Below are 12,048 nucleotides of genomic sequence, written 5' to 3' on the forward strand. Positions count from 1 at the left end.
TAAGCCTTTGTTCAGAAGCACCATATTAACATTGGTGGATGTAGAGATTTGTGAAATATTCGGCAGGAAAAAATTCACCTTTCCTCTCCAAAACTCTCTATCCATGGTAAAAAATTGGCTTTCCCATTTCACTAATTTTTCCCACTTTCTCAAAAACGAGAAATGTACGTTTAGGAGTTCTGAAAGTCCTTTTATGGATTGGAGAATGTCAGTCAACAAGCATTTATTAAGCACCTACTATGAGCCAAGGCACTTGGTGCTAAGCACTGAGGATACAATAAATAACATAACAAAACAAAAATATTCCTGCTTCTGAGGAGCTCACAGTTTAATAGGGAAGACAACCTGCAAACAACTATGTACAAATGAGCTATATACAGGATAAACTGGAGGTAATCAGCCTAGGGAAAGCATTAGAATTCAGGAGATCAGAAATAGAATAATACTAGGGTTAGCAGAGGAGCAGCTAGGTGGCACAGTGGTTAGAGCACCAGGCCTGGAGTCAGGAAAACTCATCTTCCTGTCCATCAGACACTTACTAGCTGTGTGACCCTGGGCAAGTCATTTAATCCTGTTTACCTCAGTTTCCTCATCTGTAAAATGAGCTAGAGAAGGAAACGGCAAACCACTCCAGTGTCTTTGCCAAGAAAATCTCATATGGGGTTGCAAAGAGTTAGATACAACTAAACAACAAGGTTAACAGATTGCTCAACCAATATTGATGTTTTTAAAATGAGACAGAAAAGATCCCAAATGTTGGCAGAGAAAGATATCCCTAAGATTAACAGAGGGCTTTTTTGACTCATCTTAGATAAACCAGTAAAGATAAAGGTTTGGGGTTGGATTTGGATTACATTCTGATAAGTGATTTTTTTTTACATAGTGATCTTCAAAAATACTTGCACACCACAGCAACTACTGAAGACATTTCTTATGAGGTGTTAGCTCGACTATGAGACAGCTAGTTATACTTCAAACAAGAGAAAACATAAAACCTATTTGGGGGGATGTTTTCCAGACCTGATGAGAATGTCTGGATAGCATCCTGATAATTCTGCCTTTGGGAGATTTACCAATAACACATGTTCTACAAAGGATGTGATATGTATAATAGATCACTGCCTTTAGGCTGTTCAAAAAATTGAAATACCTGAGAATATGGTAGAAAATCTGGCACCAGATTGGCTGTTAACAGATAATTCAGTTTAATTTGTCATGCATTTTTTTCTTCTAGGTAAGCAACTTCTTCTCAAATCTGTTTCATATCTCTCAGCAACAAGATGAGGGGCCATGTAGAATAGTGGATAGGGGGCCAAGCCTTGTAGCTAGACAGACATGGATTCAAATTCTACCTTTGCCACATACTGGCTATGTGACTCTAAGAAATTCACTTAGCCTCTTGATGCCCTAGGAAACTCTCCAAGCTTATAAGTTACACATCAGCGTCAGTGGAGGAAGCTTCTATACTGGGAGTTCTCTGTATCATTAAATCATGTTTATGATTAGTGTATAGCACTGGAAATACAAAAAAGAAAAATGGCACAGACTCTGTCCCCCATAGAGCTTAAAATTTAGTAATGTAGAAAGACCTAATTCAATATTTCATTCCACAGATCTATAATTTCATCAGTTTGGGTATTCCCTCCACTTCCAGTCTCTCTAGGATTTGGTGGCAATTTTTTATAATGTATAAGGCTAAAAAACTCATCTGTAGCCAACCTGCTAATGACTGTACATGGATTTAGCTATGCTGGCCCTCAGAAGACTTGTCATACAAGCTAGTGATGGGATAAGACACTGTGCAAATAACTATTATAAGCTAGAATGTGATCAGCATGAAAAGTCAAAAAGAGGAATGACAGACTGGGCAAAGAGAGATCCCACTTCTAGTTAGGAGAGTTAAGGAATGCTCTGTGGCCTTCCTGGCATGAGAGGCCTTTGCTGGCAGAGAGCCCCAGAGCTAGATCTGAAATACAGGAAAATATATCAATGACTGGAAATGTCCAAGACCCTCTGGGGCATGTACGATGGCCTGTACAATCCCACAGAAATAGAAGATGTGAGGCAAATGGAAGAAACAGTAAAAAGGACAGTTTGGCTGGATCTTAGAATTCATGAACAAATTGGTGGAGACTAAGCCTGGAGCCAGATTATATAGAGAGCCTCGAATGCCTAGAAAAGGAAAGAGTTGCTGTCATTATTTTTTTCATCCTATACATTATGGAGGGGCGGGGACATCATCTAAGTTTTTGAGTAGGAAGTGAGCCAGATGCTTGTGATCACTAATGAATTACTGTGAGCTCCGGGAGAACAAGAATTATTTTTTGCTTTTCTTCTATCCCATTGAGTAGCACAATACTTCCCATACAGTAGGCACTTAACATGTGTTTGTGGATTTGACTCAGCTTGAGGACCTGCCTTAGAGTGACCACAAAGGGGTTAGAAAGGGCAGGGGGAGGACCACAAGATATTGTGGAGGGAAGAGGGTTAGAATTTAGCAACAGGATTAGATTGCATAGGGGTGAGAATGGGAAAGAGTCAAAGATGATTCCAAGATTTCAATCCTGGATTATTGGAGGTATGGGATACCATCAACAACAAATAGGACATTTGGGAGGAAGGGCAGGTTAAGGGTGAGATGGGATGAGCTTGTTTGGAGCATTTGGAATTTTGATGTACCAAAAGGATATCTGGTCCCAGCTTTTGTCAATCATGCATCCTGGGAACTGTGTCAGAAAGAAGAATGATGAAAAACAGTTAATTTTTAAAAAAAAAAATCCATTCTATATAACTACAGTTATTTGTTTTCACCAATAGGGCACACGGATCAAGGCTTCAAAAATATAAAACAAGCATATTTTAGGCATGTCAAAGGAATAGATCAGTGATATGCAAAACTGAAAAGTGAAAGAAGCCTGTGTAGCAGGAAATAGGGAAACAGCAAAAGTCTTTGAGGTCCATAATATTCTCCCGATAGTCCTTCATCACCCTATTATCATTGTGGGAATTTTGCAGAGGGCAACACCGAAACTATTATGTAGCTGCTTCCTGAGGCAGGTTAGTAAGGACAATATCTCATGTTTGTATGATGTCATAAGGTTTAAAAAAAGGTTGTTTCCTTTACAAGCAGGTAGCATAGGCATTTTACAGAAGAGAAGTAACATTACTGAGATTCAAACTCAGGTGTCCTTTTGCTAAGTCCTAACTCTCTCCACTACTAGGCCTTTCCCTGAGCAATCTTGTTCTGCACCAAGGTGGGATTATTTTCTTCTCAAAATGCATTTTACTTCATTGCCTTCAAATTTATTTACTTTTGGATCCTGAAGCCTGGATATGACTGATGTACCATTTTTTTTTTTGCTTTTGTTTCTGTTTTTCCTTTTGTCCTCCAAAGGAAGCAGCTTGAATCCTGTATGCAGACTACTCTGAGCCGTGATGGCTGTCTGGCTATCGAGTGAACGGCTGCCCCTCTTCGTGGCAAAATTTGTTATTTCTGTTTCCCTTTAATTAATGCAGAAATGTCTGTTTGTTCTCTTCACAGTCTGTTGTGTTAACTGTGTAACTGTGTGTTTTGCTCAGCCACTTTGGAACTGTGCCCCTCCTCCCACCTTCCCTGCCCCTCCCCGATGTGAGACAATGAATGTTTATTTGATGTGAGGGAAAAAAACAATTTTCAGCAGCGTTATATAACAGCTGATGCTTTTTGGATGGAGGAGGTAGAGAGAAGAGTAGAAAAGAAATTAGGGTTTTTGAATCGTGTTATATAAACAAGTGACTTAATCCCTATAAGACTAGAAGCCTCCCACACACTTCTGCTCCTAGATAACACAGTTCTGAGAATTCTATTGGTCTTCTTCCTTGTAAAGATTGTTTCTCCTTAATGTGTCTCAATGAAATCATCCACAAATCAGGGCTATTAGGTAGTTGTTCTTGCGATCGTTCCCGTCCAACTAGAAGACGAGGAGGAGGAGGAGGATGACGATGACTGACATTTATGTTCTACTTACTTTGTGACAAGCACTGTGCTAAGAGCTTTGTTCTTACTATCTCATTTGATCTTCACAACAACCCTGGGAGGTCAGTGCTCTTATTATCCCCATTTAACAGAGGAGGGAACTGAGGCAAACAGAAGTTAAATACCGTGCCCAGAGTCACACAGCTAGTAAATATCTGAGGTCACATTTGAACTCAGGTCTTCATGACTCCAGACCCAGCCCTCTATCCACTGCACCACCTGGATGCCCCTAGGCAGAACATTTGTGAATTTTGGATTTAGGTCAAAGGGCTGCACTTGAGGACTTAGAGGGCCACATGTGGCCTTGAGGCCACAGGTTCCCCACCCCTGGCTAGGCTAAGTCCCAGAGCACTAGAGTCTGGAGTAAAGATGATAAAAGACATGGGCTTTGAGTTCTGCCCTTGGTTATACATATTACAGTCATTCAATTTCCCTTTTTCTCTGCACAGTGAAGAGCTTTGGATTTGAAGGCAGAAGGACTAGGTTCAAATCCTGGCTGTTAACACCTTGGTGACCTTGGACAAGTCATATTACTTCTGTGGGCAACAATTTCTTTACCTGGAAAATGAAGCAGTTGAAATTGATAGAATGCCTCAGGCTTCCTTCCATCTGCAGATCCTATGATTTATTGTCAGAGATTTTCCTTCATTTATTTCCTTGGTTTTGTATCTTGTCTGCATTAAACACTTGTAATCTTCCTTTGCCCTCATGTCTGAGTATCATTTATGTATTGTATACTATGGGAACTCAGCTCATACATTACCTTCCCCTAATTGCCTGCATATGTAGTATAGGGCAACGCCTTAATTCTGCTGCATGTTTCCTAGTAAGGTTTGTTGCTAACCCTCTCCCATTGCATCCTGGGTCATCTCTAGTAATCTCAATGAATATCTGGTCACTGGACCCAGATGGCTCTGGAGGAGAAAGTGAGGCTGGTGACCTTGCACAGCCCTCCCTCACTCAAATCAAAGTCAACTGCAAGTCATGTCATCATTTCCGTGATGCCACAGTCCTCTTCGAAAACAAAAGACAAACACACAACCACAGTAAGCTAGATGGGCATCTTTGCTTTATTGTTCTGATGGATTTCCTCTCCTTTCTAGTCCACTTATTCTCTTTAAAATGCTAAGGGAATATGTAATATATCATTCACTATTCTAAATAGCACATCTCAGAGATGATAGTGTCCTATCCATATCATTTATTTTAAACCCAAAATCATGCTTTGAACTTGTGAGGTGCCTCCCTGTGAATCCATACTCCACTAAGTGGCTGAAGAACACAGCTCCTTCCTCTCAGCTCCTGTATGCTCCCAAGCTTTCTTCCTGTCAACTCTCTCAGACTTTCTGAATTAAATTTTCCCCACTACAAATGTCATCGCAAAACTTTCCCTTCTACTTTATAGAAAAGTCATCATCAGCTTTGGGGCAGTATGGTGTGATGGATAGGGCAATAGACTTGAAATCAGAAAGAAACAGGTTCTAGTCCCACAGCAGACACTTACGGCAGTCTGACCCTGGGAAAGTCACATCACTTCCCAGCTTCTCAGTTTCTTCATCTGTAAAATGAGGCAGCTGGAATCAGTGTGCTCCAGGGTCCTTTCTAGCTCTTCGTCCATAATCCTGTGCTCCATAAATCTACCCTCTTTTTCCTATTCTTCCTCTTTTACTCCAGTTGTGCTCTGGATACCATCCATCTTTTCTAACTGCTTCAGCGACCTTGCTCAGCTACCATTTATAGAGCACTTTAAGGTTTGCAAAATCTTTACATGTATTATCTCATTTCATCCTCACAACAACCCTGCAAGGGAGGTACTGTAATTATCCCCATTTGGCAGATGAGGAAATGGAGGCAGGCAGGTTAGATGAAATTTCTAGGGTCATACAGTAAGTACCTAAGGGAGGATTTGAACTCATATCTTCCATACTCAAAGTCCAGCACTATGCACTGCACCACCTACTTGCCTCAAACATGCATAGGTATATTCTATCTTAAAAGAAAAACCTTCGCTTGATTTTTCTGTCTCTCACTCTAATTCTCTGCTTTCTTTCACCATGAAATCTCTCAAAGGCATGGTCTACACCTCTTGCTTCCATTTCCTCACCAGTCATCTACTCCTTAACCTCTTGGAATCTGACTCCTGGCCTGGCCTTTTTAGAGCTGACATTTGCACTCTCCGAGGTCACTCTTGTTTAGACACTCATCACCTCCCTTGCATTGCTTTCTTCTTGTGGGGTATGAGGTTAAATTCTGGACCACCCAAAACCAGCCTCTCTGCATATTAGACATCTCCCTTCCCCACTTCCTCATGGAATTTCTTACAATTCCCTATGTGCCACTGTGTTCCTCCCAACCCTTCTTAAATTTCTGGAAAAGTTCCTCAGCTTGCTTATTTTCTTTTTCCTCACAGACTGTATGCACCTTGACTTTAGTATACTAATTCCCCACAATATTCCTGTGAGCTAGTAACATCCTCCCACTTTAACAGACAAAAGTGACTTATTTCATTTCATCAAAGGAGTTGTTTGAAAAGTCAACAAAAGAACCTGTCTCCTCTCTATCAATCCAGTTTTCTCTCCTCTTAATAATAACTCATATTTATATAGTGTGTTCTGGCTTATAAAGCATTGTCCCCCATATCAGCCTAGTGAGACAGGCAGTACAAATATTATCTTCATTTTACAGATGAGGGAAGTGAAAATTAAACAGACTAAGGGACTTGCCTATGGTCAAAGTTATTGAATCCATCTCTGAGATATGGATTTCAAACCCAGTCCCTGCTATACCAGACCCAACAGGTTTCCAGTATACCACATTGCTTATCATTATGTTTACATATAGAAACTTGCAGTCAATTCTATATGGATTCCTTTGGTAACCTTCATCCTAATTTGCTTTTGGAAATCCCTCAGGGACATACTGCCAGCAGAGAGAGGTGGAAGCAATCATGGAAGGTGATGAGGATGACCGTAGCTGCTGCTGCTGTAAGCCAGGTCACCTGCCCCACCTGCTGTCCTGCAATGCAGCTTTCAACCTACGTTGGCTGACTTGGGAAATCACTCGAACCCAGTACATCCTGGAAGGATACAACATCATTGACAATAATGCAGCCACCATGCTACAGGTGTTTGATCTCCGAAGGATCCTCATTAGATACTACATCAAGGTATTGATTATTTCACAAGCAGACGGTTGAAAAGGGTTTAATGATTGAGTTTAGGGTTTAGAGCTCTGGACTGGAAATCCAGAGAGCTGGATTCTATTCCCAGTTCTGCTTTGGGTAGATCAGCCATTTCCATTTTGGACCTTTCCTTTGATCTGCAAAAAATATCATTAGTAGTTGCTAGTGATAATAATGATGCAAATAGATAAAGCCTTGAAATGTTACCAACATCTCAACTTCTGTGCTATTATATGCAACATGAGCATTTATGTAATGTGGTGATTGCTCCCCCTTGGACTGAAAATGCATTTGCAAAGACCTTAGAGGAATCCAAAATCTTTGAATGCATTAAGTTCATTAATAGGTTTCACCTTGGAAACTCCCCATTTCCAAATACTGTTCATTAAACAAACAAAAATAATGGGCAGTTTGTGTGGCCTTCATTCTTGTTCCAGCTAGCAGGACATTTCTCAGTGCCCTTTTGCATATGTCTGTCTAAAACAGTAGTCAGTCTGATGTGGCTAAGTCCATCCTCGCTTGTGTATTTTCTGAAGCTAAGAATCCCCTAGACAGGGTATGAAATATCCTTTTTTCCCTGAGTCCTCCCCGATCCTCTGATGAGGCCCTGTGTTCTAGCCCTAACTCAAATTCATAATTCAGTTTACACACACACACACACACACACACGCACGGATCTGGAGGGAGGCCTAATAATGCAGAGACTCAGAAAGAGGACCAGAGCACCAGTGGTTTGGTAATTAAAGCAGTGCATAGATGAAATAGTGACTAGGGAAGGTTTCAACCAAGAGTCAGCAAGACACAGAGCCAGGTCCTAGATCAGGAGAAGCAAACCTGAAATTTGTCCCTTGTGGGGGCCTCATCTGGGACAATTTTATAAGTCACATGGATTGTGCAGGTCTTTGGGGGAAGGCTGGCACACTGAAATTGGGGGAACTCAATTCCCTAGCAGTCCCAAAGTTCTCTTACCTTCTAGGGGTTCCCATTCAGGATAGTTCTAACCTCTATAGCAAAGATAGCATGTGCCCCATGAGGAAGTGGAGATCTATCAGCAGGTAGGGGTGTTACTTGACTTTCCAACAACCTTTAGTAATATTCTCTTGTACAGTACAGGAGCCAAGAATGAAGAATTATATAGCTTATTTGGAAAGGTGGACATCTACTGCAAAGGGGGAGTTTTACTGACCATTGATGGGCATGGGTGTGAATCCTTTGCAACATCTGGAATCCAAGAAACCTTTTAGGCAGCAATGAGATAAATTCTGATGTTCCCAAAGTAAACCTGAAGTGGGGGCACAGACTATTATTGAGTTATTATTGGAAAGCTTTCAAGATTGAACTGGTTTGTATGAATCCCAAGCTGATATTTTGAGCCATAGGATTTATTGTTTTTTGTTTTGGTTTAAAACTCTGAGTCTATCAGTGTAGGGAATTCCAAGTGTGAAGAAATTCTGCCTCCATACAGATCAGCAACTCATCTATAAATTATAGCGTTAGAAAGTCGCCTGGGGCACCAAGAGCCATAAGTTAGAAATTTAAGAAAGGTATAGAAAATATATGCTGTTTTGGAATCTTTCCCTCGGAGGAAAAGTGTCAAAATGTATAAAAGTGGAATGGAGGAAAGGAGACATGATTATGGTTATCTTGGAAAAAATGTTTCCTGAAGAAGAAGTTAAAGTCATAGAAAGTGACTATGAGATAAGGCAGGGGTGTCAAACATGTGGCCAGCAGGCCACATGTGGGCCCACAATACTTCTGAGGGTTAAATGTACTTGGGAAATATTTGATGAAATAACTTAATAAAAAAGAAATATATAAACATGTGTGAGTCAATACACAGCCAACAGGGATCCTTATATATAATTTAGTGCCCCCTGCTTCTGTTTGAGTTTTACTCTGCTGGGAGGGGTATAGTTTGGGGTGACTTAATAAAGCGCTTTCCCTTGACACCATAAATAATGATAATAGCTAGCATTTATGAAGCATTTAACATTTGCAAAGTGCTTTACACATATTGTCTCATTTGATCTTCACAATAACTCTGGCAGTAGGTGCTAGTACTTGTGTTTTACAGATGGAGAAACTGAGTCAAAAAAGATTAAGTGACTTGCCCAGGGTCACACAGGAAAAAAAAAACTGAATGCAAAAGGCCAGAGTGCCAATATAGTGTTGATCAAAAGAGGACAAATATCTTGAATTGAAACATCTGAATTCAATTACTGCTAGATAATGAACTACATTTCTCAAGAACCTATGACAATGCATGTTACCTTCTGAAAGAAGATGCAGCAAAATGCATTTTTAGATGTGGCTACTGTATGGATTTATTTGCTTGATGATGCTTAATTGTTATAAGTTTTTTTTATCACCCTGTTTTTAATTGGGGGTGAGGAAAAGTTTGGAGATAGCAATGGGGAGTCCAAAAAAGAAAAAAAGAAGAGTCCATTGAAACCTTTTTAAAGGTATAGAAAAGAGTACAGGAGGTAGTACAGGCAAAAATTAAGCTAGTTGCTAAGACTCACACAGGCTGTTATGTGTGTGAGGATGAGAAAGAAAGAACGAAACAAACAAACAAACAAAAACAAAGAAAGAAGAAAGGAAGGAAGGAAGGAAGGAAGGAAGGAAGGAAGGAAGGAAGGAAGGAAGGAAGGAAAAGAAGGGAAAAAGAGAAGGAATGAGGGAGAGAAAGGGAGAATGAAGGAAGGAGGGAGAAGTAGAGATGTAGATAAAATGCGATAATATTTGTAAAACACTTTGTAATTTAAGGTGCGATATAATTGCCAGCTAGTAGTAGTAGTAGTAGTAGTAAAAGCAGCAGCAGCAACAGTAGAAATAGGTGCTTTTTAAAACTAGACTTATGATTTCATCCTGAAGGGAGATATAAGGGTGTGTCTGTGTGTCTGTGTGTGTGTATTTGTGTAGAATGGAGACCAGCTTGGCTCATGCAAAATCCTCATGTGGAAGAGACTAAGGAACCTGCTTCTAGAGAATAATGATTTTTATTTTAACTACCCACACATATATGTATATATTTATAGATATGCTGTTCAATTATTCAGTCATGTCTGATTTTATGAACTCATTTGGGGTTTTCTTGGAGTGATTTGCCATTTCCTTCTCCAGTTCATTTTACCAGTGAGGAACCTGAGGCAAACAGACTTGCCCTTATCCCTACAGCTACTAGGTGTCTAAAACTGGATTTGAACTGGGATCTTCCTGACTCCAGACCCAATGCTCTATCCTATCCACTGTGCCACCAAGCTGCCTAGTATATGTATGTGTGGGTATAGATATGTGTGTATGCATATGTTGTACATCTATATGTATGTATTTTAATGTTATCTATTAAAGGCATTTCCATTATATTTAAGCATAATTCTCTGCATATATGTGCACATATGAGTGTGTGTATGTGTGTGTAGAATGGGGACTGGCTTGGCTAATGCAAATTCCTCATATGGAAGAGACTTGGAAGCCTGCTTCCAAGAGAGTCATGATGAGAGAAAGATAAGATAGAGTGAGAAAGCGAGACTATTAAATTAAATTAAAACATTTATCGTATTTGATGTTACATAATAAAATTATTTCTATGTCATCATAATTCTTTGCATATATGTATATGTATCAGTACATATATATGTGTGTGTGTGCAAATGAGACCCAACAGTGCCCCTCAAAATATTTCTCAATTTAGAATGAATTAATCTAAAAGAAAAAAGATTTTTTTCTATCCTTACAGAAATCACTTATATTAAATGCTAGTTTATCACCTCATTACAGTGGGCAGTGTGGCACCCTTGGTCCCTGGAGCTGTGCCATTGTCTAGCTGTGTGACCTTGAGCAAGTCATCTATAAACTCTGACCCCCAATTTCTTCATTTGTCAAATGAGAAAATTGGAGTAAATGATTAATCCATTAACCAACAAATGTTTACTTAATATCTACCATGGTCCATGCCCTGTGATCCTTCAGATTCTTTCTAGATCTTACATTCTATGATTCAAAGCTACCACTTTTAGTAGGCAATTACTAATGTGGCATTTAGCATTATCTTTTGGGGGGGGGCGGAGTGCCAGGAAGAGGGGTCAGGTAGCACTACAATACACTTCACTTTTAAACTAGCAATGCAAAATCTCAGAATAATTAAATAGCTACTTAAAATGGATGAACCAATTCTTTTCAGGGAGAAAAAAAATTAATGATGTCTTCTGTCCTTGGTTGCTGAATGAATGAAATTGCTTTGGTCTCTCTGAACTGCACCAAGTTTTAAGAGTTTAGTTTCTTTTATTTTTTTTTTCTTTTTGGACAGGGAAGCTGAGAAGGAAGAAAAAAAGCCCCCAATAATTCCTTTACACAAAAGGATTTTTTTGTTCTCTCCTAATAAAGTGGGTCAGTTCCCCCAGCCTCTCTGCATATTATTTGAAATCATTTCCTTCCTGATGACTTGAGATTTTCCCCTGTGCCTCCTCTATCTCTCCTCAGTTTATTCCTGTTTAAATAACTCTTAGTATTCAAGAAATCAGCTGTCTCTGAGTACCCTGTTTTGCAGTCTCTTCAAAGAGAAAATGTGTTTATCTGTTGTTTTGCAGGTTGAGGAATGAAAAATATATCACACCTGTGAACATGGTATACTGTCTGTCTTTGTCCATCTCCCTAGAATTTAAAATACTGACCTACTCTTTAAATGGCAGTTCAAGAAGATCTGTGATATTAGTGGCCAGATATTTTAAGTGACTTAAGAAGGACTGCTGTCTCCAAAGGGCTTCAGGATATACACCATCTTTTTTTGTTTGTTTAAATCTTGCTCACTGATACTGCATGTTTATTTATCAGTTTTATTTATTCCTACTGT

General features: G+C 39.6%; 1 protein-coding gene across 1 annotated transcript in view; it reads left to right on the plus strand.

The window, feature by feature from the left end:
• PCNX2 (pecanex 2) overlaps nt 1-12,048 on the plus strand; it is a 348,308-nt gene that overhangs the window by 291,605 nt on the left and 44,655 nt on the right. Inside the window, exon 26 of the mRNA XM_036756504.1 lies at nt 6,928-7,181. Coding sequence (XP_036612399.1) covers nt 6,928-7,181 — 254 coding nt within the window. The remainder of the gene's footprint in view (nt 1-6,927; nt 7,182-12,048) is intronic.

The sequence above is a fragment of the Trichosurus vulpecula genome, chromosome 4 (genome assembly GCF_011100635.1).
Source record: "Trichosurus vulpecula isolate mTriVul1 chromosome 4, mTriVul1.pri, whole genome shotgun sequence".
NCBI lineage: Eukaryota > Metazoa > Chordata > Mammalia > Diprotodontia > Phalangeridae > Trichosurus > Trichosurus vulpecula.